The sequence below is a fragment of the Cnephaeus nilssonii genome (genome assembly GCF_951640355.1).
Source record: "Cnephaeus nilssonii genome assembly, chromosome: 8".
NCBI lineage: Eukaryota > Metazoa > Chordata > Mammalia > Chiroptera > Vespertilionidae > Cnephaeus > Cnephaeus nilssonii.
This window is the reverse complement of record NC_137079.1, coordinates 99,442,710-99,460,301: the sequence shown is the minus strand read 5'-3', so window position 1 is coordinate 99,460,301 and position 17,592 is coordinate 99,442,710. Positions and strand designations below refer to the sequence as shown.

At 38.6% G+C, this 17,592-nt stretch overlaps 1 protein-coding gene across 1 annotated transcript in view; it reads left to right on the top strand.

Moving 5' to 3' along the window:
• Window positions 1-17,592, top strand: part of DCLK1 (doublecortin like kinase 1) — a gene marked incomplete at its 3' end in the record, with an annotated part of 486,231 nt that overhangs the window by 17,886 nt on the left and 450,753 nt on the right. Inside the window, exon 3 of the mRNA XM_079779242.1 lies at window positions 1,492-1,838. Coding sequence (XP_079635368.1) covers window positions 1,492-1,838 — 347 coding nt within the window. The remainder of the gene's footprint in view (window positions 1-1,491; window positions 1,839-17,592) is intronic.

Genomic DNA, 17,592 nt, shown 5'->3' with positions numbered 1-17,592 from the left:
ATGAAATATGTATATTTAAGATCTATCATTTTATAATTTGCCATTGCTTGGAACATGTATTACTCTTTTTGTGAGTGATCCACATCTACTTAACTGTCTGAGTAATATTCTCTTTGAATGATTCTCTACTAAGGAGTACTTTTTAATAAAAAATTATTTATTTTCTTTTTAGCTTTATCAGGGTATAATTGACAAATACAATTGTAAAATATTTAAATTGCACATTTTGGAAAGACTCCTTCTATTTTATCACCTCACATATTATATTTTATCCTTTTTTTGTGAGAACATCTAAGTCCTATTCTCTTAGAAAGAACTCTGTCTATTATACTACACAGTATTATCAACTATAGTCACAACACGATCAGTTCCTCCATTCTTATTCATCTTATATTTGTTTTAGATCGAGTTTATGAAGCTGCAGTTTGTAAGTTAACCATTCTCAAAACCTTTTATTTATAAACAGTTGTGAATTGGCTTCCTCTTGTGTGTAGATCATTATGCTTGCCCTGTGTAGGTGGGAGAGGAAGGAGGATGATTATTCTGCTTGTTTTTGGAATTCTACTTGATTTTACAAAATGTTTAGCAAACATTCCCATCAAATTTATAAATTACATAGCTATTTACAAGATATTTTTATTGATTTCAGAGAGGAAGGGAGAGAGAGAAACATCAATGATGAGAGAGAATCATTGATTGGCTGCCTTCTGCACACCCCCTATTGGGGATCAAGCCTGCAACCCAGGCATGTGCACTTGACTGGAATCGAACCCAGAACCCTTCAGTCTGCAGGCTGAAGCTCTGTCCACTGAGGCAAATCAGCTAGGGCCATGGTCGCCAAACTGTGGCTCGCTAGCCACATGCGGCTCTTTGGCCCCTTGAGTGTGGCTCTTCCACAAAATACCACGGCCTGGGCGAGTCTATTTTGAAGAAGTAGCATTAGAAGAAGTTTAAGTTTAAAAAATTTGGCTCTCAAAAGAAATTTTAATCGTTGTACTGTTGATATTTGGCTCTGTTGACTAATGAGTTTGCCGACTACTGGGCTAGGGCAATTACATAGCTATTTTAAGAAGTGTGTTTTTTTTTAAACCCAGTTTTAGTTTTTACATTATTTCAGGTGGCAAATATAGGTACCTCTGATTTTGAAGTTTTCTGCAAATATAAATATTTCTAAATTTCAAAGAATACTTCCTATTATGAATTCAGTTTTATACCTCTATGAGGTATACTGAATAACAATATTTCTATCACCAATCTGAAGATGAAGAAAGGGAGGAATAGTGATGTTTCCCCCTCCGGATACCAAACTGTTGCTGACAGAGCCAAATTAGAAGTAAAAAATCTTTCTTTTTCACTATTAATCATGCTTCCGTTGTTTAAAAAGTCACGACTAGCTCTCATCCCTAAGTAGAAAAGGAAAAAATGAAAGACTATGAAAAAGGGAGTGAGTTTACCTTAGAGTAAATTTAAATGTATTTCTCTCTTTCTTAGGAGAGAGTTATGTGTGTGGCTCAATAGAGCCCTTCAAGAAACTGGAGTACACCAAGAATGTGAACCCCAACTGGTCTGTGAATGTCAAAACCACCTCAGCATCCCGGGCAGTGTCATCACTGGCTACTGCCAAAGGGAGCCCTTCGGAGGTCCGGGAGAATAAAGATTTCATTCGGCCCAAACTTGTCACCATCATCAGAAGTGGGGTGAAGCCACGGAAAGCAGTCCGAATTCTGCTGAACAAGAAAACTGCTCATTCCTTTGAGCAGGTTCTCACTGATATAACTGATGCCATCAAGCTGGACTCAGGAGTGGTAAAACGCCTGTACACTCTGGATGGTAAACAGGTAAGAAAAGTATTGTGATATGACCTTGATTTTTCAGGCAAGAACCAGGGATGTGAGGAATTTATGTGGCATGTGGTGGGAATCTGAAACATACATTTCCTGACATTTAGAGAGTTGGGTCATTTAATCAACAAATACATAGGTGCTGGTCTCAAACCAGTCCAAAGATAGTGTTAGACAGGATTAATCATAGGAATAAAGTAAAAATGCCCATTTCTCTAGCTTAAATGATTACTCAGAGATTTCTGTTTTTTTTCAGGTATGAATTGCTTAACATAATGGTGCTTTTTAGCCATCTATTTTTAATTTTGTCATACAGTAATTTCTTATAGCCTTGAGCAAGCATTCTGAGATTTGGAGATAAACTCTGACCAGTAGAGAAAAATCTAAATCCTATCTTTTGCCTACATAATATTTTATAAAATTCACTGTCTTAGTAATGTTTACTAGTGAGATTTATTTAAATTTTGTAGATTTTGAGTGCATATCTAAGGAATAAAGTATTTCCATCTGATGGCATATTTCTAGAACATTATGCATCTTGTTTTAAAAACATAATTTCAGAATTAAAATGAAGGGAGGCTCTTCAGCTATGGAATACACATCAGTTGACTTGGATGAGTGGATATTTTAATGTGAGGTGCTCACATGAATTTAAAGAAAGTCTTATGTGGACTCTTGTAAAGGTTTGACAGAACCCTGATGGTGTGGTGAATGAAAAAACACTGACATAGGTTCAGTGAGATTCGCTAGTCTATGAGATTTTACCAGTATCTTTTTGGTTAAGATATAGGTTTTTGTGTACTATTTTTGCTTGAAAGTAGTTTTTAATGTGGATCTGTCCAAATGATTTTTAAAAATTATTTTGAAGGATAACTTGAATGATTTTGTATATAAAGTACACATTAAAAATAAAAACTAGATTCATAAGTTAAAAGGTTGATCTTGTTAAATAGAATAATATAAGTTCTTGAAGGCTAACACATTGAAACTACGAATTAGAAATAAATGCAAATGCTAGAAAGAATGTTAGTTGTGGAAGAATTCTTCCCCTAGGGATCCATTCAAATGCTCTAAATTATAAAATTTATTAGGAAACAAGGAATAACTGCCAGTTGTTCATTTATATTCATGAATCTTCTGCTTGTCTCATAAAACTTCCCCAAGTTTCATGTGGATAAGGATTCTGTGGAATGCAACTCCTCATTTTCTAGATCTAAGAGGGTAATAGCCTGAATGTCACCAATATAACAGTAATCAAAAAGTCCACTGCTGGCTGGTCAGTTAGAGCAATAATAAGATGGTAAGGTTCCACATTTAAACATTTAAGGTTCCCTCTGTAATGTGTGACTCAACCATTTTGTAGTTCTGCATCTTTGTGTATTGAATTTTCTCAAAACGGGAGTTTAACTGTTTTCATAAATTGTAAAATTTAGAGCAAAGATTACATATTGATAAATACTCTTCCTCCCTACTCACTTCAGAATTTTGTAGGTTCCAAATTGCTACACATTGATTTTAAAAGTCAGCTTTAGCTATTTTGGTAAACTCTTACATTAACTGATCATTTGTGTATTTAAGAATGAGTTTCTAAAATAGATATTTTGATGTTCTCAATAGTTTTATTCTTTTTAGGAATTTATGTAGTGTATAGCTGGTTTTGCTGTGGTTTAATAATCCAATGTAATGGGGGAAAAAGTCAAGGTTTAATATTAAAAGACTAAGATTCAAACCTCGATTCAGCCACAGATTATTTATGTTTTTAGCAAATTACCCTAATTGAGCCTCATTATACTCATCAATAAAATATGGCTAAAATGATCACCTCTATTTCATAGGATCCTCAAGGGATCAACTATGATAATACATATGAAAGCAATTTTGAACTATAATAATAACATGATAGCTTTATTGAACATTATTCTATCTTTTTAATATGTTTTTATTGATTTTTACAGAGAGAGGAAGAGGGAAAAAGAGAAACAATGTGAGAGAGAAACATTGATCGGTTGCCTCCTGTACACACCCTGACCAGGGACCAAACCTGCAACCTGGGCATGTGCCCTGACCTGGAATCGAACTGGCAACCTTGTTGGTTTAGGGGACGATGCTCAACCAACTGAGACACACTGGCCAGGACTTGAGCATTATTCTAAATGCTTTCTATGTGTTAGCATGTCTAATTGTCACAGCTTGATTTTTATTCCTATTTAACAGAACAGATACTAAGGCACAGAATTTAAAAAACAAACAAACAAACAAAAAAACCCCCACACACACTATAAAAACTAACATGTCTAAGACCATACAGATATAAATGGCAGAGTTGGCATTTGAACCAGTCTCTCTCCAGAGCTTGTGCTCGTAACAACTGTACCATAGCAGATTATATTAAAGAATCAAACAGAAGTAAAGGTATTAAGAAGACTTTTCAAGTGGATGATGTGTCCAAAAATAGCATTTGAAATATTTTCTCCATGTATTTTTCTCCTGCAGTCATTCTACTGACAGTTGTATTCAACAATTATTGTTATAGTTTTATATTTGTCTTTATTGTTGAAAGTATTACGATGTTCCCCTTTTTCCCCATTGACCCCCTCCACCCCTCTTCCTCCTCAAGCCTTCGCTACACTATTGTCTATGTCCATGGGTTATGCATATATGCATATAAGTTCTTTGGTTAATCTCCCTTCACCCACACCCCCCACCCCCAATCCTGCCTTCCCTCTGAGATTTCAACTGTTGTTTTTATTTTAGTTGAGCATTCAGTTTGCTATTGTGGTGAAGTTTCCTTCATTGTGGCATGTTCTCTTCTTGATCATCCGTGTATATGAATATGAAGCAAGAATAGTAAAAAGCTGCAGAGGAATAGGATGATAAAGTGGAAAGAATATAAAACATTTTGCTTGAGTTCCCAGGAGGAACAAAGATGCTTCCTCCTGGACCCCAGGAGTCTTTAGAATTATTTCTGTTCAGAAGAGAAAATATGCCTTCATGGGCAGTTTGTTAGGATTCATTGACATCCCTGCAGAGACCACGGCCTGATAATTATCTTAGAAAAACCCCAACCCTTCCTGTGTCATGATGCTCTGCAATGTAAGGATGACACACGCTGCTGCCACCGCCTTACTATGCCCACTGTGGCACAGGGCCCGTATGCTGCCATAGGACCTCACCTTTAAGATTGCTTGTTCCACCTCTTTCTTTTTTTAATAGTGTAACTGAATTCTTGTATCAACTCCTAAATGACATGGGAAATCTAGTGCCCAATAGTTTTTAAAGGTGATTTTTTTTTTTTTGGATTGAGGAAATAAAATTATTTTTAAAAAATCAATAGCTTCAGTGCTTTGTGTAAATGAGTAGAGAGGAAGATATACAAGCTTTTCATATTGTCTTCATGCAGCCTATAGATGTATCCATCAGTGATGCTGGGGTTCCTGGCAAAGGCACCATGAGAGCCATGCCTGCTGGTACATATGCCCAGATGGCACTGGAGGGTACAGACCCCGTGCCATTCTCACTCATTCCTGCTCCATTCAGCCTCTTGGGTTTGCTTTAAGCCCTAATCTAAGAGTTAATTACATAGCACTGTTTTGCTTTTTTTGGCTAAGATAAGGAATCCTTGTACTGGAAATGCTGCACCACTTAGGAGACATTTTGCAGGGAGCTGCAGTTTCTGCACAGGACCCTGGTGACTCATGAGTGGCCTATTTGTGAGCAAATTCTAATTATTTCAACTCCATTTTCTTATTAGGCCATTGAAGTTTCAATGAAAGGTTGCTGCCCCTTTACCCCCTCCTCACACCATTCAGGGGGCTTCTGCTCACCATGTGATCAGGAACTTTTGCTGGCATGGGTAGGAGATCAAATAAATATTTGCTGTGTCTTGATTTTAGTGATGTATTGCTTATCTGGGCCTTGACTAAGGGCCCCCAAATAAGGAAAGAGGTCATTTTCCAGCTGAAGGTTACAATTCCATTTCCTTTCTCTATAGCTGAGGGGAGGCTCTATTGGGTGTGATAATCATTTCCTCTTGTCACATCCAGGCAATGGATGTTGGGATTTTCTATGGGTCATTCACTCACCCTGCCAGGCAGCTACGCCCAGAGATCATTTGGAGTGTGACTATTGTTTAAGTGATTAAAATAAGCTCAAAAGACATAAGATTTGCATATCTGCTAACTTCCTTTTTGGGAACAACTAATATGGCTACCTTGAACTGTTAAGTCTTCTAAATCTGTGATTTCTGAATCCTTGCGTAGAAACATAAACCACAGCAGGTCTTCAAACAGCTAGTGCCTAAGTAGGCAACTTACCAGTATAATGTGAAGATCATATAAAAGGCACTTCCCAAAGATTCCCCCTTCTTCACTGAAATATAGTAAGAGTTCCAAATAGTATCGACCCAGGCTGGTGTGGTTCAGTGGTTAAGTGTTGACCTGTGAACCAGGAAGTCACGGTTCGATTCCAGGTCAGGGCATATGCCCTGGTTGTGGAATGAATCCCCAGGGTGAAGCGTGCGGGAGGCAGCCGAGCCATGATTCTCTCTCATCATTGATGTTTCTATCTCTCTCTCCCTCTCCCTTATTCTCTGAAATCAATAAAAATATATTTTAAAAATATGTATCAAAATAGAATCGAAATCATATAGCAGTATTGATAAACTAGATTGCTCTTTAAGTGGAAAATACATGTACATTCCCATCTTATTTACTCATCAACATTGAATATATGTACAAAATAACATCATACTTTAGTAGCAGAGGAAAAACTCACTCAAGGATGATGTATTTTTATCTTATAGGCATTTCACATGCAATGAACTTTATAAAACCCATCACTGCTAACATCCTAGACTGAGCAAACAATCCATTGCCTTCCTAATATGCAAAACACTGGGAATCACTCAGCCAAAGTAGAGCTACCCATAAACTGATTTAGATGGTAAACTGTGACAACAGACATCATAGATACTGTATTAGTCCATTCTGGCTGCTATAGCAGATACCACAGACTGGGTGGCGTATGTATAACAGAAATTTATTTTTCCCGGTTCTGGACTCTGGAAGTGCAATATCAAGGTGCCAGCAGATTTGGCCTGGTGAGAATCCACTTTCTGGTTCATAAAAAGCCACTTTTTTTTTGTAGTATTTTTCTCATGGCAGGAGTGGCTAGGGAGCTCTGGGGCGTTTTTCATAGGGGCACTAATCCTGTCCATGAGGGCTTCACTCACATGACCTAATCACCCCTCAAAGGCCCTGTCTTCTATGTTGGGAATTATGTTTCAATATATGAATTTTTGGAGACACAACCATTCAAACCATAGCAGCTGCCAAGTAAAGGAAGTCCCAGTAGTTTTCAATAAATTAATCTTTTACTATGTCTTCTCTCTATGTTTTGATCATTAAATCCCTTTCCTTTTTATAAACATAAAGCTCAAAAGATGCTTGTAAATGAGTTATAATTGCAGTTATTTATTTTAGGTAGCCAGTATATGAGTTTGGTCATGATGATCAATAGGAATCTATCAATCAGATTTCACAAAATGATCTTTGGTTTTCCTTTGGTTTTTAATACCTAATTCTAATCTGAAGTAAAAATAATTTGGCTCACACTTGAGTTTAGAGAGTTCAGAATATTTCTTCCCTTTACAAGTTAAAAAAGTGGTTCAAATTACTGCTATATCTGGTGTTGGTCATGGCAATTAATGAGCATAGAAAATGTGAAAAACAGAGGTTTCCAAATGGAAAGGGAGGAATTTAGGATGTGATATGATTTGGTTGGACTGGAAAAGGAGATTTGCTGTAGCTATTGGTAGTAGTGTCTATTTTAACAATAAACCTGGGATAGCTCTAATTACCGTATTTTCCGGCATATAAGACGACTGGGCGTATAAGACGACCCCCAACTTTTCCAGTTAAAATATAGAGTTTGGGATATACCCGCCCTATAAGATGACACATGGCGTATAAGACGACCCCCGACTTTTGAGAAGATTTTCCTGGGTTAAAAGTTGTCTTATATGCCGGAAAATACGGTAACCTTTTTCCTTTAAGTATATTTAAACCCCTCATTCTTGGTATACAGATTTTTTTAGTGTTATGATTTGGTATATTATCTATGTTGTGAGAGTGAATGTGACACCTTTTAGTTTTGTTTGCAATTGATGTAAAAAAATAGTTGATACAAATAATTTAGCTTACATTTTAAAGTGCCAAATTAAAAATTCCTACAGAAGCTTAGAGCATATGTTAAACTATTCTCAAGATTTGCTAGAGCTCTGAATTTATGGAAAATTTTACCTGTTTTAAAAGAAAAAGGAGCTGAAGAATAATTATGATACTTTACTTAGGGAATTAATGTGTCCAGAATAGAATTGCCATTTTCTGTTACATACCTTTGGTTGATTTTCATGACTTATAAGCGATATCGTTCCTTATGTAGGTATTATTTCCTCCAAACTGGGAAGAGTTAAGATTTTTTCTAACAGTCTGAGCTTCTCTAACAAAGCAATAAATTATGGGCATCTACAGTGATTTATATTTTTAAGGCTCAGATTAGTTTTAGCAAAAGTGAATTTTATGTAAATTGAACTCTAATTTACTGTAAAATGAATTCTACAGTGTCCCACTATAGAACTGAAGGTATGTTCCCTGAAGCACCCCTCTGTATGCTTCAGGCAGTTTGGCCACTTATATAAGACAGGGTTTTGGGATCAACTTCTTGTGGTAACTTCTGCTTTTGCAAAGGCTGAGAGCCCTATTTTGGCCTTTGAGCTTCTTCTTCCCTCAGGGAGCATGTTAGGGTGAGTCAAAGAACTTGGACTTTCAAGCCAGTTGGGCCTGTGCTCAGATTTCAGTCTGAACAATCTAGCTGGATTGAGTTTCTCATTCAGGCCTGGCAATTTAAGTTAGTTCCCCACTTAACTGATTATTGAAGTTTTGGAATCCTGTATATTTACTATGCTTAGATATGCTGTACTTTTAGCATAGATATATGCATAGCATAATATAGAGGGAAAACACTAGTGTTTATAGACTAGTTTCAAACATGGATTTAAGACTGATAGACTTAAGTTGAAGTCTGTCCTCTACCCCTAGCCATAGTGTAGTCCATTCTCCCATTGGAAAGAGTTAATTCTTGGTTACTTCTCAGTTTTCTCATCTGTATAATAGGAATGATAATAATGCCTGCTTTAGAAGTTGTTATGATGATTTAATGAAACAATCCATGTGACAAACTCATACATCTCATTGCATCATCACCACAGCTCTGCAAAGCCAGGACCTTCTCATTTCTCAACACTCAGCTTAAGGGTGGCCTCATCTGTGAAACATTTCCTGACTTCCCCATGTGGAACTGACAGTTCCATCTCCTGGGGTTCTGCTAACTGTCCATTTTAGGTAGTCCCACAATTCTTGATTATGCTGCCTGTTGACTATTGACATGCCTGTCTCTCCCATCAGAATTCATAGGATGAGGCTAGGGACAGTGTTCTATTTGCTTCTGTATCTCTAGGACCTGACCTGGTAAATGCTCGTTTAATTGAATGTCGAAATGACTGGATGATTGATGAGTTTGCCATGGGCTACACCTTTAGTGCAGTACTTCCAAAGTACTAACAGGCCCTGGCCATTTAGGAGCTGACTAATCACCCTTGTGGTACTCTCTGCCGTGGACCCATGGTATGTAAGGTGCTCATCATGGCATTTCTTTTCTAGCTCAAACTCCTGCTTCCTTAATGACTCTAGGACAGCTAACAACAAAAAAACAAAAACAAAAACACATCAAACTTTAGAGCATTTTCCTTGTAGAAAGAACTTGTATCCTATGGGGAAACAATAGACAGTCTTTTAGAAAATATTCACCGTCGGAGTCAGGAGAATTGCTCTAAATCTTCCTGACATTGTTTTAGCCATCCAGCTAATTAATATACTCTATGAATTTAAAAATTGGTGAGACATCAATAAGAGATTTTCATGAATAGTGTTTGGCCCAATGATTTCAGATACACAAACCTGCAGTGTCTGGGAGTTTGTGCTGCTAGAGTATAACATATTACAGCTGACTTTTCTGATAAGTTTAAATCCTTGAAATTAAATTAAAAAGGAAGGTTAAGAAGTTAAATGGAACTTAAAAAATCCGATTTTAAATCTGAACCATGTTGTAAACAACATTCCATAGAACGAAAAGGACAAATGGAAGATTTTGCTTTTAATGGCTTTTTTCATTGTAAGATTAATATATGATCATTGTAAATAATTTTGAAGCAAATGAGTAAATATCAAGATAAATTAAATTTATTTATAGTATCATTGACAAGATGGCTCTTGTTAATATTTTGGCTTATTTACTTTGCTTTTTTCTTTAAAAATTTATATCTTACTCTGTATACAATTTGGTTTCTTGCTTACAATTTCATAAGATACTATGTACATTAATGTGGGAAATGTCTTAAAAGTATTAAGCCATCTCCTCTTTAACTTTATTTTATTGCCCAGTCTAAGATCCTCGGAAGGTAAGTTGTCCAGTTTGCTTTCCTCTCTAGAAATTATTTTGCAGAACTTCTTTTGTGTGCTCTTACTTATGGCTGGAGAATGACACTTGAGATTTTGTTCAATGTAATCAGTTATTGGAAGTTAAACATATCTCAGAATTTAGAACGCTTTTGGAAAAAAAAAGTATAAGACATATTTCAAAAGGTGTCTGATGAAATAAGTCTAGCATCCTACCTTATAATAGAGAAACATGCAAATTGACCGCACCTCCGCTAAGCCCACAATTGGGCCATCGGGAGGCTGGGGGGCAGGACTCCGGGTGGCCTATCCGGCTGTTGAGAAGATCAAGATGGCGGCGCCCAGTCCTCTTAGTTCCGGGGGTCGCTGGGAAGATCGCCGCCCCAGGGAGGCAAGGCCGGGCTGCCCAGCCGCTCCAGGGGGTCCCTGGGGAGATTGGCAACCCAGGGGGGCGTGGCCGGGCCCATCCAGCCGCTCCCGGAGGTCCCTGGGGTGATCAGCAACACAGGGGGCATGGCCAGGCCTGCCCAGCCGCTCCCGGAGGTCCCTGGGGAGATCGGCACCCCGGGGAGGTGAGGCAGGACTTGCCCAGCCGCTCCAGGGGTCCCTGGGAACATTGCCTGCATGTGGTTGCTGAGACCCAGACCAGGCCTCTGGCCACAGATTCATAGCTTTGCAGAGACCTAGGGCAGGGATCTGCCTCATCTGCAGAGAGACAGAGGTTCTGCAGTGCCCCCAAGACGTGGGTGGGCCCAGCCAGGGATCAAGGGGCATGGAAGGACTCCTGGCAGAGGGCCAGGACCCTCACCGCTGAGGCGGGGGTTGAGGGGTGGTGCCACCTCAGTGGAGGGGTGCTGCACTGCAGGGTACTGGACTGACTGATGTGATTCAGAGAAGCTCCCAGTGCTAATGGGCCTCACTCAGGCGGCCTTCACACTTCAGAGGCAGTGACTCCTGCTCCTGCCTTGACCCAAAAGCAAGCTCGCTACACCCTGCCCCATGGCAGAGCATGCCTAGGCAGTGAGTGCGAAGCCTTCCACCTGCTCCGGAGAAGCGGGGACAGTAAAGAATGGAGGGCAGGGGACGGGGAGAGGAAAGAATGTGGAGCATCCGCAATGAAGAGGTGCTCGAGAAAGAGGCTCGGAAGCCTGACTGGAAGGTTTGTTCTGTTTGCTGGGCGGCTGCCCCTTAGGAAGCGCAAAGAGCATGGCTCTGAGGGCTTCCTGTGTGCTGAGTCAAGTTCCACAGCCAACTGGAATTGGCCTCAGTTTCCTGGTCTGTAAAATGGATTAAGCGTGTCCCAGTGCCTTCACTGAGCTTTGATGGCCAATTGAGATACTATATAAATAAAATGAGGGAAGAAGTGAGAAAGTAAAGGAAGGACGAGCAACACAAAAGAAAGACTGAAAGGAACCTGTAAACCCATTGTCACTTAAATAGGGAATATAGTCAATAGTGTTGTAATGATGGTATGATGCCAGGTGGGTACTAGAAATATCGGGGAACACTTTGTAAAGCATATGATTGTCTAACCACTATTCTGTAACTAATATAAAACCTGAAACCAATACAAAATAATGTTGAATGTAAAGAAATGAAAATTGGAGTGAAATTTTTATAAATTTCAAAGTTTAAATAAAAGCTGTAAAGGAAAGAAGGGGAGAATAAAAAGTGTTTTTCATTTTACCACTTCATTAAAAAGACAGTTGTCTTTATATGGTGCTTTTATACTTTTCTAAGTCATTATCTCATTTTAATTTCTGGGCAACTTAAAGACAAGGTAAGTATTCCCTCCACTATTCAAAGAAAGGAAATCTTGGTGTCTGGTCCTAATGATTCAATCGTCAAGCCCTTATTGTAAAGCAGGGTTAGTAAAATTTTCTGTGCAGGGTCATATCTATACTAATAAAAGCCTTGGGGGTGATCAGGCAAGCAGGGGAGGGTATTTGGGGGCAATCAGGCCTGCAGAGGAGCAGTTAGGGGGCAATCAGGCCAGCAAGGGAGCAGTTAGGGGGCAATCAGGCAGGTAGGTGAGCGGTTAGGAGCCAGCGGTCCTGGATTGTGAGAGGGATGTCCAACTGCAGGTTTAGGCCCGATTCCACAGAGATCGGGCCTAAACCTGCAGTTGGACATCCCCCGAGGGGTCCCATATTAGAGAGGGTGCAAGCTGGGCTGAGGGACACCCTCCCCAGTGCACGAATTTCATGCACCGGGCCTCTAGTTATTCATAAATACTAGATAACATAGACTTTTTTGGTCAATAAGAGCCTAATTATGATGGTCCATTAGGAGTTTCTCCTTGAAGGGAAAAACACAAGATAATTCTCTTTTCATGCCTAGTCACTTCTGCTTTGAGTTATAACTATTTGTGCACTCGTGTAAGACCAAAACATCCTGGAGAAAGGAGATAATACTTTATTGACTTTTATATTCTTTTTAAAATTGAATTATATATATATATATATATATATATATATATATATATATATATATATACATTTTAAAATATTGAAAACAAAAAAGACATTAAAAATGGTAATGTATATCTCAGGTACATGAATGCTTCTCATAGCTATTGCTACTCCTTCTTAATTATCCCTCTAGAAAACCTGCTTAACTGATATTTTTCTTTATTTCATGACTTCTGTATTATTGACTGCCCTTATTAGATGTTTAATATTTATTAAGTGACATTTATTGATTTAACTTGTGGCTCAGATTCTGATCAGTAGAACCACAGAATGATAGGGCTAGGAGTGTCCTTTGGAGAAATCTTTCTAATCTCTCTTTTTCTCTTCTTGGAATACCATGAACTAAACATATTTTGGCAGGTAGTAAAATAAAGTCAATATTTTATTTTAAAAATATCTCATAGGAAGAAAATAATTCAAGGCAAGCATTATCTTTTTTAAAAAGTAAATTTTTATTTTTGATGCTTTTTCAGAGTAATAGTTTGGGAGCTGGTAATTAGTGATACAACAGAAAAAAGTCATAAGAAGTTCTACTACATGCTCAGGTATATGCTTTACTCATGTTATTAAAACATTGCTACCAAAAGTGGTTTGAGGGCAGCAGTAGTAATGCCACCAGCGCGATTGCAGAAATACTGACTCTCAGGCCCATTTAGACCATTAAATCAGAATCTGCACTTTAACAAGATCCTCATATGATTCATATTTACATTGAAGTTGGGGAAGCACTGCTTAGGTGACTGAACACTGTGAATGGAACATAAAAAATCCAAAGACCTAAAGATGGTAAAGCCCTTGCTGTTACATGGTAGATGGAATTAACATTAATTTTAGTTAATGTTTAGCACATCCTCTCAATGTCAGTATTAACATCAGATGGTAAGATATGATTGCCATCAACAATGTTCTGGAAAGCAGCCAGTTCATTAGTATGAAATGTATGCCCACTGCAGTCTAGCCTCAATGGGCTGCCTATATGTGGAGGATGGATAATTTCCTGCATGGAGAATAAATGAAAGTTAAGATGCAGAGAATGAACTGTGGAAATGCTGACCTGATGAAGAGATTAAAACACATGGTTGCCACAAGGTATATGATTTCCACAATAGGCTGCACAGTTTTAATCTTTTCCTCATGTTCTGGATAGCTTTCATGGGGATAATTGAAAGTAATTTAAACTCTTTTATGAGTTGATTTGAGGTCTCCAACACTGTCAGCCAGAGTCCTTATGCAAGAGAAAATTCACAACATGGAGGGTATCCAGAGGAACATAGAATAATTTTTAATGTATACAGGAAATGGAGGAGTAAATTTTGGAAATAATTTCCAGCTATCATGCCTAGAGATTTAGTGGCCAAGAGTCTTAAATATCAAATACTTTTCTGTTGAGAATAATAATGGATAAGGTAAACTGGTGTGAAGTAATCAGAATTGGGGTGGTTTACTCACAGTGCAGCTTAGGAGACTAAGAGACGGAGGAGATGTCCCATATTTAACTCAACAGCAGCTGGCAGTGACTCCACTCCACTTAGGCAGATGTGGCCTTGCAAACAACCACACAATGCACAGTGACCCCACCGACTGGGACTTTTTAAATGAGAAGGTCAACTCTGTCTCTGAGGTTAAATCTCCAAATTGGGGGAAAATAATAAGCTCTAAAAATAAGTGGGGTTTCTATATAGAGAAGCAGTTGAAGGTTCATTTCTGTCATTGGTCGATGCAATGATCCTTGAGAAAATAAAATTACTCAGGACTTTTTTGGGATTGGTTCCTGTGAAAAAAACTGTACAGACATATTTCTCAGGACTTTTCTGGGATTGGTTCCTGTGAAAAGAATTGTACAGACATTTTGGCCATTTTGTTTCTTAATAACATCATTCATTGTTTTCTTCTATAGCAAAAATTTCTTTTTTCCTTTATCTACATTTCATGTCTCATTAACAGATTTAGCCAATGTATATTTTTTTAAAAATACAAAAAAAAACCCCAACAAAAACAACACACCACACAACCATTTATTGAACTCTTGTTGTAGTTGGCAACAGTTACTAACCTTATAGGAAGAGAGAAGGTATCAGAATATCATATGCTGATGCCTCTGGGATACTCTTAGGGGAGGAAATCTAACCTTACACATTATTATTATTGTGCAGTGCCCATTGTTGCTAGTGGTTATAGAAACAAAGGCCTACAAGGTCTGTGACGTGAGCAGACTATTTCCAGAGTCATCTTTAATTTTTCCAAATTAGTTCAAGTTTCATCTGGGTTCTACTAAGATGTTCTTGTTTTAACATTTCAAGTGCTTTTAATATTGAGAATGTATATGTTCTTGTTAATTGTTAGATTAGTAGACATCTATTGAGCATGGGCTGTGCCAGGTGTTGGGTAGTCAGAAGATTTGGACCATTTCCTCTCAAGGGTCATAAGGGGAATCAAAATCCTTTATGGATTTCCTGAATTCACTAGTAGAGAAACTTGCATTTTCATATTTGAATGTTCAAATGCATAGGAGATGATTGAAAAAGTTCATTTTATTTATGTCCTTGCATTGTTTGCAGATGTGATTGTCAAAACACTCTTAAGCAGTATTACCTTCATATCTTAAATAACTAAAATACATGTTCTATTTTATGTGAATACCACATCCATTTGCGGCTAGGGTTTAGGATCTAGGAAAGGGGCCATGCACAAACGAATACACTTGACAAGCAATATGAATTTTGAAGGCATGGGGTGCCAGGTGGAAACCTTTCTCTGGTAGAGAGGCTCCCCAAAGCCCTGGACCTGTTAGCTTTTATTCAGTTTTAGATACACATCTTGCCCTTAGTTAGGCAGGCAATCTGGTAGCAGACAGACTATCTTAAAGGTTAGTAAATATCAGTAAAGATTTACTTTGAGACTATTAGGTCAGGAAATTGCTTGAGCCACCATTATCTCAACAGAACAATTGGTACATAGCTTTAGCCCTTGCTAAAGCTCAAGACCCATCAGCCTTCCAAGTTTCCTGTTGCACTTTCATGATAGTGTTGACAATGGATAGCTTCCAGCAATTTTATAGTTTAATCAATAACACTTCAGCACATTTAGAATCACAGTAATGGTAAAAGCCTACTTTTGTGTACCAAGTTGCTAGTAAACAGCTTTACACTGAAGTTAGTCCCTGTCCTGAAAGTGCACGACATAACTTAGAAGCTTTGTTGTTTGTTTGTTTATGTATTTTCATTGATTTCAGAGAGGAAGGAAGAGGGAGAGAGAGATAGAAACATCAATGATGAGAGAGAATCATTGATCAGCTGCCTCTTACACACCCCCTTCTAGGGATCAAGCCTACAATCTGGGCATGTGCCCTGACTGGGAACTGAACTGTGACCTCCTGGTTTATGGGTTGACATGCAAACACTGAGCCACACTGGCCAGGCTAAAAGCTTTGATAATACTAAATATACTAGCCCTCAACTTTACTAGCCTACACTATCCCGATGAGGTGTGTGTCGGTCAGATCTGTAAAATTACTCTTCATTTTCTTGCATAAGTCAAAGTGAAAGCAAAGTTATTTTCAAGACTTTATAAGATTATAAAAAAGTATGAAAGAGAACCAAGATGGCAGTGTAGGTAAATGCTTGTACTCACCACCTCCAACAACCACATAAATATTGCAACTAAAACACAGAACAACCATCATTCAGAACCACCTGACTGGCAGCCATATTTGTTTGCTCTGCCCTGGGGATTCCCTGAGACCCTGCCCCATTCAATTTGCAGCCCCACCCAACCTGTTTGCAGCAGCTTTTGCATATGAATAGCCTATCCTTGCCCGGGCTGCAGACTTTGCTAAAATCTCTCAAACAAGCTGCAACTGGGTGAGCATGCCCCAAACCTATAAGCACAAAGTCCAAGACCCTGCACTAGCATGAGCCTACTTTGCATCACAGCTGGGCCTCACATGGGCACCTCCAAGCCCAATACAAATAGCTCCTATTGGGTGGCCCCAGGCGGTGGCTGACTTTGCACCTCTCTGGAGGCCCTAGAGCCAGTGCACCTGGTGGACAGCTTCAGGCCATAACAGATTAGAACTCTACATATCCACAAACAACACACTTAAGGAGAAGACTCAGTGAGCATCAAAGCCCCACTAGAGCAAGTATTGCTTCATAGGAGTGTTTTCTTCACAGCAGCTCTCCAACTGTAGCCACAGGTGGTCCTCACAGCCAAATTGACCTTGAGATAAATTCCTCCCAGTGAGCAATCAGGGCTCAACTAGAAGCCTACATAGTCCACACAGGGACACACCTAAAGTTCCCAGCTCAGGTGACTGGGGAGGCTGAGCCACTGGACCCTATAGGACACTTACTACACAAGGCCACTCTACCAATTACAGGAGACATAGAAGCTTTACCTAATACATAGAAACAAACACAAGGAAGCGGCCAAAATGAGGAGACAAAGAAACATCACAAATGAAAGAAATGGAAGTAAGTAAACTTTTGGATATAGAGTTTAAAACCATGGTCATAAGGTTATTCAAGGATCTTTATGATACTTTCAAAAATCTTAGTAAGAATTTTAAAAACATGAAAAGGGACCAGCCAGAAATTAAGCATACACTAACTGAAATAAAGAGTAGTTTACAGGAATTCAACAGTAGAGTAGAGAAGTCCAAGAATCAAATCAATGATGTGGAATATGAGGAAGCAAAAAACACCCAATTAGAAGAGCAAAAAGAAAAAAGAATCCAAAAATATGAAGATAGTGTAAAGAGCCTCTGGG